The 14,829-nt window shown below is 31.0% G+C and overlaps 3 protein-coding genes across 3 annotated transcripts; 1 reads left to right on the top strand and 2 right to left on the bottom strand.

Moving 5' to 3' along the window:
* Positions 1-2,068: 2,068 nt before the first annotated feature.
* LOC112723740 (uncharacterized) lies at positions 2,069-6,400 on the bottom strand. The gene is made up of 6 exons (XM_025775184.3): positions 6,247-6,400; positions 5,063-5,400; positions 4,324-4,408; positions 4,106-4,192; positions 3,225-3,470; positions 2,069-2,365 (listed from the first exon to the last, which is right to left on the bottom strand). The coding sequence occupies exons 1-6, from the start codon at positions 6,398-6,400 to the stop codon at positions 2,286-2,288; spliced, it is 990 nt and encodes a 329-aa protein (XP_025630969.1). The 3' UTR covers positions 2,069-2,285.
* Positions 6,401-7,270: 870 nt separating this feature from the next.
* On the top strand, positions 7,271-11,790 carry LOC112719922 (uncharacterized). Its single transcript, XM_025770661.3, has 7 exons — positions 7,271-7,732; positions 7,817-7,983; positions 8,756-8,967; positions 9,914-10,168; positions 10,259-10,345; positions 10,922-11,094; positions 11,278-11,790. The coding sequence occupies exons 1-7, from the start codon at positions 7,419-7,421 to the stop codon at positions 11,390-11,392; spliced, it is 1,323 nt and encodes a 440-aa protein (XP_025626446.1). The 5' UTR covers positions 7,271-7,418; the 3' UTR covers positions 11,393-11,790.
* A 269-nt stretch (positions 11,791-12,059) lies between these two features.
* LOC112719919 (inactive tetrahydroanabasine acetyltransferase pauper allele) lies at positions 12,060-14,712 on the bottom strand. Its single transcript, XM_025770659.3, has 3 exons — positions 14,181-14,712; positions 13,237-13,507; positions 12,060-13,056 (listed from the first exon to the last, which is right to left on the bottom strand). The coding sequence occupies exons 1-3, from the start codon at positions 14,655-14,657 to the stop codon at positions 12,356-12,358; spliced, it is 1,449 nt and encodes a 482-aa protein (XP_025626444.1). The 5' UTR covers positions 14,658-14,712; the 3' UTR covers positions 12,060-12,355.
* Positions 14,713-14,829: the final 117 nt, after the last annotated feature.

Below are 14,829 nucleotides of genomic sequence, written 5' to 3'. Positions count from 1 at the left end.
CATTGCAAATATTACACATTGGACATTTTTATCAAGTAGCTGTTTCCTTTTTCGTACCAAATTAGATTAACATATCTAAATGTGGCTTAGATATTGGACTAATATCACCTTTATTAGCCAAGATCTGAGCGAAATAAATTCCAACTAATGTTATCGCTGTTAAGTATAGATTAGTCAGAATCTCATAATAATTCACTTGGTAGCATGTGAATAGTTCTCATATATATAGATGAATAATAAATAATACGAATACATATAATTAAATTGGGTTGGTTTAATAATTAATTTACTAATACACTTAAACAAGTGTTGGAAGTTCGAATTCTGTCTTGTGCATACATGCAACAAAAAAACGACGTGAATTAAAAAATTTGGTAAGATAATTTAGTATTTGTGTTGTTGATGGCCAAAATTACTAAAAATTACTTGTTCTAAAGAGTTTCTCTAAAAATAATAGTAACACATATATGAGAATAGCACTATGCATGCATATTTGAAAAAATATTTATATATATGAATGGTGTTATGTGCATAAAATTAAAGTGAATAGTATTATACTATTATTACGTGTAAATAATTAAATAATGACAAATACATTCAAGTGAATAACAATACTCAAGTTATTTTTACAATTTTTTGGAGAGTGTTGTAATTAATGAGGAAAAAATGTACATCATTTTAAAGTCTTTTTAATATACAAAGGAGGCCAGGTATATGTGAAGTGTCTACATACCAAAGATGAATTTACATTTACATATTAAAGTGTGACGGCAATTTTTCTAAATTAAATTATAATCTAAATTGTTAGTCACCATATTAATAATTAGGTAATTCACGAAACTCTCCAAATATAGTTTGAATTACTAATATATCTTTCAAGCTTGATAATTGTTTAGATTAATTAGTTAACTAATAGTTCCAGAAACATCATCATGTTCCACATTGTAATTAAACTAGTGCGCTACCGAAAGTTATGCGTTATCTAGAATTATTATTATTGCGTCACACTTGAAACATTGAAGAGTATACACACTATCTTCTCACATCTAAATAAACATTCAAAGGGACCGACCTTTGGTATTCATCAAAGGACACTTATCATTATGTCCTGAAGCGGAATAATAATGCATATATAACAACATAATAAGGGTTAAAGATTTAAGATAATGTTCGAATATAGAGTTATTTGAACAAGATTATAGAAAAATTTATAAGAAAGATGAAGTTGTTGTTGATTCTCTCATTTTAAGGTAGTATTTGTTTTGAAATACTGGAACGGAGACTAAAAAATTGGAATTCAGTATTATATTTATTGATCTAAAGACGGGTATTAAAATTTCAGTTTCTGTCTTTAAATTTTTAGTAGTTAAGTATTTTCAAAAAGTAAGAACATAGGTAGTGTTTGGTGGAGAGACAGAGACAGAAAGATTAAGACTGAGAGACAGAGACTAAGAGACAGAAATTGAAATAAATCTCAGTATTCTGTTTGGTGCAAAGTGGGAGACAGAAATTGAAACAAGAATAAAACTCTAATTTAATTTGCACAAAGGGTAAAATTGGAATTAATTAATTGAAATAAGGGTATTTTAGGTATAAAATGTTATTAAAATTTCGGTCTTTATCTCTAAAAATTTTAGTCCCATGTGTCTCTATTTTTTGGAGGTACTAAAATACTGAAATTTTGGGGACAGAGACAGAAAATTTAGTACCAGTCTCTAAACCAACAAACATGATACTGAGTCTCAGTACTTCAAAACAAACGCTACTATAGGGACTGAAATTTTTGGGGATAGAGATTGAAACTTTAATAACATTTTATATCTAATATATTCTATTTTAATTAATTAATTTCAACTTTATTCTTTGTTAAATTAAATTAAAATTTTATTCTTATTTCAGTCTCTGTTTCTTACTTTACACTAAATACAATACTAAAACTTATTTCAGTCAATCCAATTTTTCAGTTTCAGTTCAGTCTCTATCTCTCTTCTAAATACTATCTAAATAAATTTATAGGTCTCTTATAAGTTATTGGTTACTAACTTTTAAGTTCTAATCATTTTATAAATAAACACAATGAATAATGTGTATTGAAATCAATAACAAGGTCATGTCTACATGAATGCTACAGAAGTGCTCTTACATTAGCATCAACAATGCCAAAGAAATTAATTGTAAAAATGTTAATAAAATATGGGGAGCATATGCTATAAATTTTGTATGATGCACAAAATTTATTCTAAGCAGGAAAAAGATCGATCTTTCGATTAATAATTGTGACTACATTAATTGAGATTTAAGTGAAAAACTTTGTCAGCACAAACTGCTACAATAACTGGTCCCGCTAAATCACCAATAATACAACCTGAAAATAAAGGGGTCATATTTAAAACTATAGGGAAACGGAAAATAATAGAAAATCATCATTGTATGAATCAAAGAAATTCAATTCACAAGTGGTAATGTGAGAATGTTAGGGTTATAAATTTTAATTAGGCTTGGGTTAGTAAAATTTTATTTTTCGAAAATAATTTATCAAGGTTAGTTTTTGAAAAATAGTTTTTTAAACATTGTAGTAGTTATATTTTACCAAAATAATTCTTAATAAGTGCAAGCAATAATAATTATATTTCATAAAATAAATTTTAAAATTAAAAAAAATCATAATAAATATAAAAATAAAAATAAATTTAGATATTTATTAATATATGATATTATATTAGATTATTAATTTTAATAAGAACACAAGACAATTTTAAAAAATTTTACCTTAAGTATTTTTAAAAGTATCTTTAATTTTTAAAAAATGTTAGTACAAATACGTGGTCTTTTTTATTTATCAAATACAACGAAATGTTTGTGATTTTAAAAAGTATAAACATCTCATCAAAAACTTTTATCAAACCAAGCTTTTGGTTTTCGAAATAACACATGCGAATTATTTTAGTTTTAAAAAAGTTAGATAAGTTAAAATAATAATTTTCGCATACAAGTCAAATGAGTTGTTTAACATTATTTAAGTTAATTTCTCATAAGACACTCAAATAGCTAATTTAACTTACTTACATTTATTATTTACAAAAAGAATAAGTATAGACAGGGATTTATATTAGGGTTAGGATTTAAAATTTAAGATTAAAAAAATTAAAAAAACTAATTTGATATTAGCGAAAATTGATTTTCTAATTGAATTGCATGCTTTTTAGTGTTGATAATAATCTTACCAATCCACTGGCCAGTTGAAGGTTTAAAGAGGGTAGCACCAATTCCAGCCCCAATAGAGGCAAAAACAAGAGAGGCACTACACTTTACTGTTGCCACAAAAACCTTCTGCTTCAGTTGTCTAATTTTCTCACATTTTTCAATGTTATTATCATTTACTTTCTTGCATGGGCACATAGAAATACCAAATTGACATAATTTGCTTCCTATTTGGACAATCCATGATGCTGCAACTCCAAGTATGTACCCTACCACAAAGTCACAAACACTATTAGCACATAATAGTTTAAGTAAACAATTCAATTAATCAAACATTAGAATATACTAGTCACTTAATTGGTGCTATTAACATTATAATATACTAGTTATTAAGAAAAAAATTAGTTCATGGCCTAATTTAACCTTAAATAAATACAGAGAATTAATTTTTAATTAGTTAATATTAAGGTGGAAACCCAGGTGCAGTCGACTTCACGTGAAATTGATAGTTGAGAGCTGTTAGATGAAAATTTAGTCAAATCAGTCAAATAATCTAACGGCTCTCAGTTATCAATTTCATATGAAGTCGACTGCACCTGAGTTTTCACCTAATATTAATATTTTTTTAAGGTGAAAACTCAGGTGAAGTTGACTTCACGTGAAGTTGATATCTGAGAGCCGTTAGATGAAAATTTAGTCAAATCAGTCAAATCATCTAACGGCTCTCAAGTATCAACTTCACGTGAAGTCGACTGCACCTGAGTTTCCATCTTTTTTTAATTATAAAATTTAATTTTTTTTAGAGAACTTTTTATAATTTACGGTTTAAAATTTTAAAATAAAAAATATTTTAAAAAAATTAGTTAATATTACTCGAAAAAAGTTAATTCTTAAACTCTTTAACCTCTGAATGTTGTTCTGGTCACAGAGAGGAAGTAGACAAGAGTTGGCATTTTTCTTGCAGCCTTGCGAGTAGCTGATGCAGGAACATCTGATCATGAAAATCACACATAAATAAAATGCATGTAAGTGTATGTGTTAAACATTTTATTTTATTTTTGAAAGAAAAGAAGTATCATCTAGAAATAATTTGAAAGAACAAGCACAATATATACACTGTACCTTTAAGAAGTTTCCATGCCATTCTTCGAGAAAGATAATAGAAAGAGACTCTTTCTAAAATGCGTCTAGTTGTTAGGACAGTTACCTGTGTGATGATGAAGAATTCAAAATAAATCAACTTTTGAACCATCTTGCAAAAATTTTCTTGACAAAGCTAGACATAAATGCAATAGAAGACATCATATATGCTGGTAATGTTAAAAAAAAAAAAAAAAAAAAAAAATATGAAGTTGTCTTATTTAACATTTATCAATTATTGTAATAATTAATTAATACTAAATATAAGATAAATTCTGATGGTTTTTAGTTAATTTTTTAGTAGAAACTCAGGTGTAGTTAATTTTATGTGAAGTTGATAGTTAAGAGTCGTTAAATGATTTGATAGATTTAACTAAATTATTATCTGACGACTCTCAGCTATCAACTTCACATAAAGTTAACTACATCTGAATTTTCGCCTAATTTTTTTTGTTATCAAATATTTCCGTATACCTAATAATGTGGCCATTCTTACTTATTAATTGATAAGATTTCAAGTTCTGAAATGTAAGAAGAGTTTAACTAAAAAACTAACTTTTTTCAACTAATTTCAATAAAAAAATCATAATTTTAAATTCTCTAAAAAATAAAAGTTAAAAAAATAATTTTACAATAAAAAACAAATTAATATTAACTATTTAAAAGTTAGTTTTTTATAATTTTTATATAGAAAAAATCAAACATAAATCGATATTCTGACCTCTCGAACGATTTGCCATAACGATTTTTTAAAAGGGACGGATAGGTTGCGACAGAAGGTATCTTGATTATTTGTTTGAAGATAGTCATGATCGTCTTGTTCCATCTTTGCATGAGGCTCCAAAAGTGGCAAATAGAACATCAAGAATGACCTTAGGGTAATCAATCCAAATGTCCACAATTCAAAAGCAGAAGACAAAGGCTTAAGTTCAATGTTGTAGTTCTTTGCTGTTGTATATTTTAGAGTATCATGGTAAAAATATCTCTCAGGTACACTTCGTTTAGTAGGAATATAATCTTCAGATGTTGCTGCTCCAACATCACAATAAGCAATAACTGGTGTCCTGAAACTAAAATTAACGTGCCTACAATGTTAGTATGCATCCACAAAATTTAAATTTAGAGTTAAAAATTCAATTTTTTTTTATATCATGTTAAAACATTATATGATGAAGCCCTTTAATAACTTACCAAGTTTAATTTGGCTACTATAATTCACTTAGAAAATAAAAGACCTAAATGGATGAGCTATGCAAGCTATCACAACACAATAGTTGTTATAATTCTTTTTTCTTATAAAATAGTAAAAAAATAAAAAAATCTGTGAATCAGACCAATGATTTTCATAGAAAAGGGAAAAAAAATTCAAAAGATTTTGCTAGGATTTATCCTTAAAATTAGGTTTTTTAGAAATTTCATTACCTTTTACACTCTTAATTTCAATTTGTTTTGATAATATTGTTCTATAATCTTAATCGATATGCCATTTAATTTACTGTATAAAATTTTAAAATTTCATCAAATTTTTAATTAAATTTTTACAATTTAAAATTTTGTAGGTAAATTTTTATATTAGATAAAAACTTTCAATTAAGATCTTATTAACAATTGCCTTTAAAAATAATAAAAAAACTATTTCAAGAATATTCACTCTCATTAGTAAATATATTAAAAAAATCCATTTTTTTTAACGATAACTATATATTAAAAGAAATCTACTGAAAATTTGTATCTAATATAAACATTTAATTACAAATTCTTTTAATTGAAAGACTTACTTAAAAAGTTGATGAAATTATAAAAACCATAATTTAACATTCTTTTTCAAAAGAAATTATAAATAACTGTCCATAAAATATAGACATTCAATTAGATAAACTAGCTATATATAGGGTGAAGGATCATACCCAAAAAAGTCCTTTGAAGCAAAAGCGGATCCTACAGCAAAAGAGGCAGTGGTAGCAGATGCAGAGATGAACCATGAAGATTGATAGTTTCTTGCAGTGTTAAAATTTTGGTTTTTCCTCCATAGATCCAAAAGCAATGATATTCCAGCCATTGTAAGACCTTAATTATGATGATACACAGTTCTATGACCAATTAGAAACTCATGAAATCAACCTCCTCATGCAAGAAAATTTAATGCACCAAAAGGTTGGTATTTATATAACACTAGTAATGTAGTCCATTTATAAAATCAATAGGTCAGGTTTGAGCTAGTCTTCATCAAGATCGATATAAGTGGTAAAGACTCGAAATATTTTTAACAAAAATGCGAGTTCGAATATTTTCTATTAACTGGGAGATGACTACCGTACAATGCAATTGTAGTGTAACACTTATTTTTTGCAAAAATAAATCACAATTTCCTCAATTGAAACAATTGTGGCGAAATTACATTTGCAATCGCAATTTAAAATCATCACCTAAGCTTTTAATTGAAAAACGTTGATTAATTCGGTAGTTTCTTATACATTAAGATAGAGTGATATTAGATATAGAAATATAATATTTTAATGCAAGAATAACCTAAAAAAATAATAAATTAAAATTGTGTAAGTGCAACAAAACAAGTAACATGAGCATATACCTTATGTGTTTGTTGTGGAGTTTGAGACACAAGTTGGGAGAGAGTAAGGTAAGAAATTTGGTAGCAGAGGAGAAACAGAGTGAAGTGGGAAGAGGTAACAGTTACAAGATCCGTTTTTGTGGCAACTTGGCTTCGTGAATCGTTCCTTCTAACTCCTATCAGTGCTTCATGCTTTTTAAGGTAAGTCTTATAAGTTTTTTTAATTATAAATAAAGCATGAATCAATACAATATCACACAAAATAAATAAGTATATTTATCTAGATTACATTATTTCTCTAGCGTTAAAGCCCAAGCCAATATTTTCAGCCTAATACTGAGTTCCTGTAAAAAAAAAAATAGAGGTTTCAGCCCAAGAATGAATTTGTATTCCTTTACAATACGAAAGTACAATAACACCCCTACACCACTCCTCAATTTCCCAACTTCGCTACCCTCTTCTCTGCCATTCCAAAACCCAAAACCCAAAACCAGAGAAAGAGAGAGAAATGTTGCGGTCCCTTGTGAGAGCCACAGCGACAACAAACTCCAAAATCCAGCCATGGCGCGTGGCTCCTACTTTTCGCTACTCTTCCAAGCCCGCTCACTTTCTCAAACCCGATCCCAGGAATCCCGGCGCCGCCGCCACCGCTGCCATAGCCGGCCAGGCCGTCTCCGATCGACAGGAGCGCCTCCGCCTCCTCGCCGAAGATGACAAGAACCCTTCCCTTGACGTCGGCCCCAGTGGCCGCCCCCTCTTTACCTCCGCTCCTTCTCTCTCACACCTCGCTCGCCAACACGCTTCCACCTACTTCAAATTCACGTACTTTCTGACATTTCTTTCGTTGTGACATTTCTTCGAACATCTTATGTGCACTGGTGAAATTTTTTTTTTTTTTGGGTTCAGGAAGGAGGGGTTGAACTCTGTGTTACCGGAGGGGTTACCGATGGGAATGGTGACGGAGTTCCAGGAGTCCATGAGAACAGCTTTGCTTGTTCGCCAGAGCTTCCTCGATCTTCGCGACAATTTCCGGCGTGTTGTTGATCCTCCAATGTGGTCTACTAATGCTAAAGGTGTGTAGATCATGTTGAAAGTTCTTACGTTTTGTTTTTTCTGGGTGCTTCATTATGCATTTCCTTAGAGTCAATGTGACTAGTGTTTGGATTTAACTTAAGTTTCCTTGATCAGCTGAAAGTGTTTGATCCTAATATATGGAATTTGGCTTGCTTTTCTATGGTTGATTCTGATTTTGGGTGATTTTTCGCTTTTTGGTTATAATTATTATTTTTATTATTATTATTATTATTATTATTATTATTATTATTATTATTATTACTAGAAGCTTGATTGCCACACTGCTAATCTGCTCCCATTGAAGCTGCAGTTTTAAATTTTTGAGATATTATTATAATTAGACATTAACTTTCATGTTTTGAAAGTTTGATACATAGGAGTAGTTTTGTTGGAGATAAAAATGAGAGGGATAGTTACTATACTGAATGTATTTATGGACTTGAGAAAAGATTTAATACAATTAACAGAGACCAAAAGGTAGTTATTGAACCCAATTCTCTTTCTTATATGTATTTATATGTATATGGATATATAATAAAGATTATTATTAATATGCATATTTGAGGCTGATGGTGATGTGTCTTTGGCTTGATTCCCCCACCCTCTCTTTTGGTTCCATCTAGTATTGTAATGAGGAAGCAAGTTGGGTTAGAACCAATAGATATGGTTGGTATTTTTTAGGTCGACATAGATTTGGGTGATTTCTGGTGTCTGAATATTCATTTTTAAAGTGAGGTTCAGTGTGATTTGCATGTCTGTTTCTTTTTTTAGGTGTTAAAGTTAGGAAGCAAGTTGTGTTAGATGGTCCGGTTAGCTGTGGAAAGAGCATTGCACTTGCAATGCTTGTGCATTGGGCTAGGGAAGAAGGTTGGCTGGTTTTCTATGTCCCTAGAGGCAAGGCATGGACTCATGGAGGATTTTTCTATAGGCACCCGCTAACTGGTCTGTGGGATACTCCTATACAGGCTGCAAAGGTCCTCGAGGCAAGTATGCTAATTTCATGCTTGTTAAATTGAATAATATCCCAGAGGTACTCTTCATTGGCAATTCCATTTGTTAATATGTTAAACAGAAGGGAAAAGAAGGAAACAGCATGTGTATTTTATTGACTAGTATATTAGCAAATCAACAATAGATCAATTTACAAATGGTTTCACTGTTGCTTAGGAACTGAGCAACTTTTTGCATTATCCAAATCACCCTATAGATTGCCATTTCTCAGGGATGTATTTGTATGCGGCAACTTTCTTTCTTTTACGAGTTATCGCCTTCTCTTTTCCAAAATACTTTGACAGCATTTAAGTTACCCCTCCTTTAGGATTTGCACATATGATAAGAATATATCCTTTTATGATACTTTCTTTAACTAAATATGTGCTCTAGCTGAGAATATCCCCTATACTTATTCAGCGTTATGATAATTTCTGGAAAATTTTTATAAAAGAAAAAAGTTGAAACCACAGCTTCCATTTCTGGAAAATTTAATACCATTCCGAACAGGTATAAATTCAAAGAAAAAAATAATAAAATAAATTGAGATAGAAGGAAGAGAGGAACTTGTTATCTTAATTTGAGATCAATGCTCTTTTGAATAAAAAGGATAATTATTTATACCTTAAAAGGTACCTTTTTACAATCTTTTGCATGGTATAAAAATTGCATTTTTTGGAATCTATAACTTCAAGCTTCTTAAGTATAAAATATCTTTGTAAATTATAAACAAGCTGGTTAAGGATTAACAACTGGTTAAGATGTTACGTTCTGTCAAACTTAAATTTTACCTTTTTCAAAAGATCATTTGAAAAAGATGCTTTTTTAAGAAGCTCATGGCCTCATCAAAACTAACTCAGTATTTATTAATGGAAAATATTACCGCACATAGTATTTTGTTGTCAGGGAATTTTAAATTTATGAGTCATTTGTTTCCAGGATTTTTTGAAGTACAATGAATCCTACTTAAAGCGACTGCCATGCCAAATATTTGATCCAATCCCATTAGGTGAAGGTGCTGGTGTTGGATGGTTGAAAGATGTTGATTCCTTGGCAGTTTCTGAAGGAACAATGTTATACGAGCTAGTGAAGACTGGAATTGAAGAAACACATGCAGCTGTTGGAGTTGTTGTTCGTTTGAGGAAAGAGTTATCACTTGTGAAAGACATGCCTGTTCTTATTGCAATTGATCAAGTGAGAAACATATTCCTTGAAATTGTTTGTTTTCAAAGTTGTGTTCTGCACTATTTTTGGTATCTTATTTGCTGTGGTTGCTGTCTCCAGTATAATAACTGGTTTACATTCAGTGAGTACGAGGAGCCAGTCACAATTCGTTCTTGTCGACCAATACATGCCAGAGAACTTACAATGGTTAGTGTGATGCTGCCATATATTTTGCAACAATGTTAGCAGTAGATCCCTTTATGGGTAATATATCTGCCTCTGCTAAAGAAAACATGCTCATATACTACATTTTATCTGCATGCTTATCTTGTTGGTTTATAGTTACTTCTTTGAGAATGTTGGCTATCTTTATCAGGGGGGAAGACTTAAGAGTTAAGAGAGAGAGTAAACTACCATTTTTACCTATGAAAGTTCAGAATGTTGATAAATCTATCCTTTAATAAATGAAACTAACTTTATACTCATAAAAGATGAAAAACTGTCATTTCTACCCATAAAAGTTCGGAATATTAACAAATCTACACATGAATAAAATTAACGTTAGAGTACTTTTATCACATAGCAACCATCTTTTGTGGGTGCAAATTAGTTTCGATCATTCATTGTTAAATTTGACATCATTTTAAAATTTCATGGTTAGAAATTACAGTTTACTCCAAGAGAACTCTAATGTCTGGCATCGAAAAAATCTTCCTTTATTTGCTTGCCAGCAGTTAGGCTTATGTGCAATTAATCAATGCTTCCGTCTTACTGTTGTTGTAGGTGAATGCATTTAGGTCAATGATGCATGATGATATGATGGTAGGGGCTTTCTCTCATTCAACAGCTGTAGGAAAGCTTCGAAAAGACTTGCCTGATGTTCCGGTAGATGCCCGTGTTATGTTTCCTCGATATAGTTTGGAGGAAGCTGAGACTGTTTGCCATTATTATTTGAGGTACTTTCACAGTGTCTTATTCTTGCAAGCAAGTTAATGTTGGCAATATTCTACCTTACATCTTCTTTGTGAGAAACAAAGTTGCATTTTGCTTTGTCATGGCTGAGACTTGAGTGCCAATGAACCACAGAGCTCAAACTTCTGTTTTGGATTTTGAGCTTATTCTGTTTTCATTTCTGACAGGCAAAGGCTTATTCGCCATGAAGTATTTTCCGAAGAAAATTGGAAGAAGATTTACTTCCTAACCAATGGAAATGGAACAGAGATGCGAGGGTTACTTCCTCACATGGTATCATAGACAACAAATGCATTAATTTTTTGTCCAATTTGATGGATTCAGACTGTTAGTTAATAAGAGAAAATTTTGATGTTTACAATTATCCTGAGTTATTCATCATAGGAAACAGTGGGTTTGCTAATTGCATGATCCACTTAAATCTGTTAAATTAGCATTAAGAATCGTTGTCCAACCGAATGTACCACTGGTTCTTCACCGTCCTGCTTGCTGATTCCTTAGGTGGTCTGTGTATCAGGTTGTTTTATGTTTCTGTCGCACAGGAAAAATGGCAATGTACTACAATGTATATTAATTTGCATCTTGTAGTTTTAGAATTAGAAATATTTTGTTTGATTTTTGTATTTACTATGATATATTGTTCTCTTAAATGATGAATATGCTTGTTTGATTGCCTAGAAGAGTAAATTTTTGGACAAAAGTGTATAAACATTGCCGGAACAAGATTTATGCCTATGATTGCTAATCAATGAAGGCAAAGTATTCCATGACCATGTCATGGACATGGGAAAGGCATTGATGGCGTACAAGGTTGAGAGTAGAGAGTTAAAAGCCTTCATGGCACATAATTCAGCTTGCAAGTTCATTTCTCGGTTTAAAGATACAAATAATTATGTGCAAGAAACCCAACTAATCACCGTTTCCTGTCCTCAATATTTCAACAATGAACTAATACAAAATATGTCTATTTCACATATCATTTGTGATTGATTGCATTATTTGTTAGAGAATCAAGAGGCCAAGTATAAGAAAGTACTTATAGTGGCTTCATAGCTTACAGCACACACAACTCAAGATTGGAACAAAGGTGCACATCAAAGGACTACAAACAAAGAAGAAACAAATTTGAAAATTTCTTGGTCTGCCATATCATTCTAGTTTGGAGCTATTATCATATAGGATGATCAAACTCGAGAGTTTACTTGAACATTTGAACTTGTAAACTTGTGAACTAAATTTCGGGACTTAAACTTGTAAATTCACTAAATTCGGGAGTTTGACAACCTTGCTTTCCTCATCTTTCATAATCTTGAGAGCCTCCATCTCCTCCTTGAACTTGGGCATGGAAGCTTTGGGAAGGGAAACATAAACTCTAACACCTCCTTTCATTGAAGGATCAAAGTTACTAGGAGGCAAGAAAAGGGTCATATCCACATAGCCAAACATGTTCCAAGGGAGAGGTATCATATTAACCGAAGCTTTCCATCCAAAATCCACTTCATCCAACAATTCCAATTGCCTCCAATCTGTTAATACCATTGATGCACCTAAACCTCCAATCTTAATGTTACATTTCCTCATTGTCTCCAACATGTTGATGTTGCTTCTTATGTATTCCATATTACAAGGTTGTTTTTTGCTTTCCTTAATGAGCTTCACAACCTCTGAGAGTGGTTTCTTATTAAGTTCTTTCACTGTTAAGACCACATTTGAATTCACAAAAGCATTCCCATAATACCCTTCTGGCAAAGGTGGATCCAATAGGTGCCTCACACCAACTGCTAAACACAATAAAGTCTTCCCATCACTACTCAATTCCATAGCTCTAGCCTTTGATCTCCAAACATAGGCACCAAGTGCTTCAAGTGTTGTGAAGCTTTCCTTACCATTATTATCATCACCATTTTCCTTCATCAACTCCATTTTGAGTCTCTTTATGCTCTCACCTATTCCATAATACAAATACAGAATAAATATATGTGTTATTTAACTTATTTTCAATATGTATTTTGTATTTCAACATATACGGGTGGTTGATTTTTTTATAGTATGATTGATTTTATACAGATACATATGATATACATATAGTGAGTAAAACGAAGTGTTTATAAATCATAGGCTCTCACCCTTGAAGTGAAAGCATTCATGTGAAAGCTCATTAGATGGCCAAAATGGTGAAACTGCCATTGAAGTTTTATCTAACGGAAATTTCAGTGGTTGCTTGAGAACTGTTCCGATTAGTCTCTCCCTCTCCCACACAGGTTTCACAGAAGGCTCACTTTTCCCACTTGCAAGTTCAGCAACAGCTCTAAAGAATTGCGACGCACCAAAACCGTCACAAACAGCATGTGACAATCCCATTCCAATTGTGAAACCGCCACAAAGAAACTTTGTTACCTATATCGCACATATGCATGTATAAGTATTAATACAATACAATACCATAAGAAAAATACAGGACAATATGTATTACATAACATGCCATAATTATATAATAAAAGAAATATTAATAAAAAATTTTAAAAAATATATTGTCAACAGAAAAATAAATAATAACATCAGACAATAAAATCATTTATCTTATTCTCTTCAAATAATAAAACTTTTAGCATATCAAATATTATCTTAACAAAAGAAAAAAAAAATTAATTTTCATCCAATGGTAGTATAAAAAATTTTACACGATCATTTAATCATGTGTTGTCATATTAATAAAAATAATTAATTTTCAAACTTACTGATAATTAAAAAAATTATCTAAATATGAAAATCTAATTAAATGACAGCATAAAGTTGTTTATATTGTATCACTGAATCAAAATTAAATTCAAAAGAAAACTATGGAGATATGTGAAAAAGAATAATAATGCATCCAAATGCATAATAAGAGTAGCCAAAGTTATAGCTCAAATGGCATAGTCTATCCATACTCAATTAAGAGGTTGCGGGTTCGAGTCTCTTATCCTTGGTAAAAAAAAAATGCATAATAAGAGTATTGATATATACGGTTGGGTTTTAATAAGTGTATATCACCAATTTTAAAGTATGTATGGCATGATTGTTTAGTCACCTTGAAAACCAAGGGATGTTGACTAGTTTGATCATGATGAAGAGAAGGGTTGTCATAATCAAACACCAATTTCTGTGCTGTTGGAACATCAATCCCTTCAAGATAGTGAAGAGAAGAGAGTTCACAATTAGCATCTGCCTCCAAGAATGGAACTCCATCATCAACATTATTGCACTTGATTCCAAGTCTTCCATCACCACCATTATTTGTTATTATCTTACCTGCAAGAGGGTAATAGTAAACCAAAGCCTTTGAAATGCCTTGTTTTATCACATGACAAGGATCTAATAGTAATTGGCCTTTTGGGTCATCAAGATTTGCTTGGTATGCATAAATGATGTGACAGAGAACGTTGAGCTCAGGATTGTTGTCAATGCTTGATAGAGAAAGAACACAAGAAGGTGTTGGTTTGGAAGGTTTAATGATCACAACATCCTTCATCTCAAGTGAGAGTGTAGTTGCATTGTTATTTGCCATGAAAGAATGTGAAAGCTATGTGTTGAGAGAGATTATTTATTAGATTGGTATGCTTAATATTATTGCTTCATCTCTATATATATAGGTAGATTAGAGCTTATTATTGTGTGCAAATGCATGTACTTTGATCTTATCCATTCAATGTGAAATTGGAATCATTATTACAAGGAAA

The sequence above is a fragment of the Arachis hypogaea genome, chromosome 11, assembly GCF_003086295.3.
Source record: "Arachis hypogaea cultivar Tifrunner chromosome 11, arahy.Tifrunner.gnm2.J5K5, whole genome shotgun sequence".
In the NCBI taxonomy this organism is placed as follows: domain Eukaryota; kingdom Viridiplantae; phylum Streptophyta; class Magnoliopsida; order Fabales; family Fabaceae; genus Arachis; species Arachis hypogaea.
The sequence above is the reverse complement of the archived record's forward strand: the minus strand, read 5'-3'. Positions and strand labels throughout refer to the sequence as shown.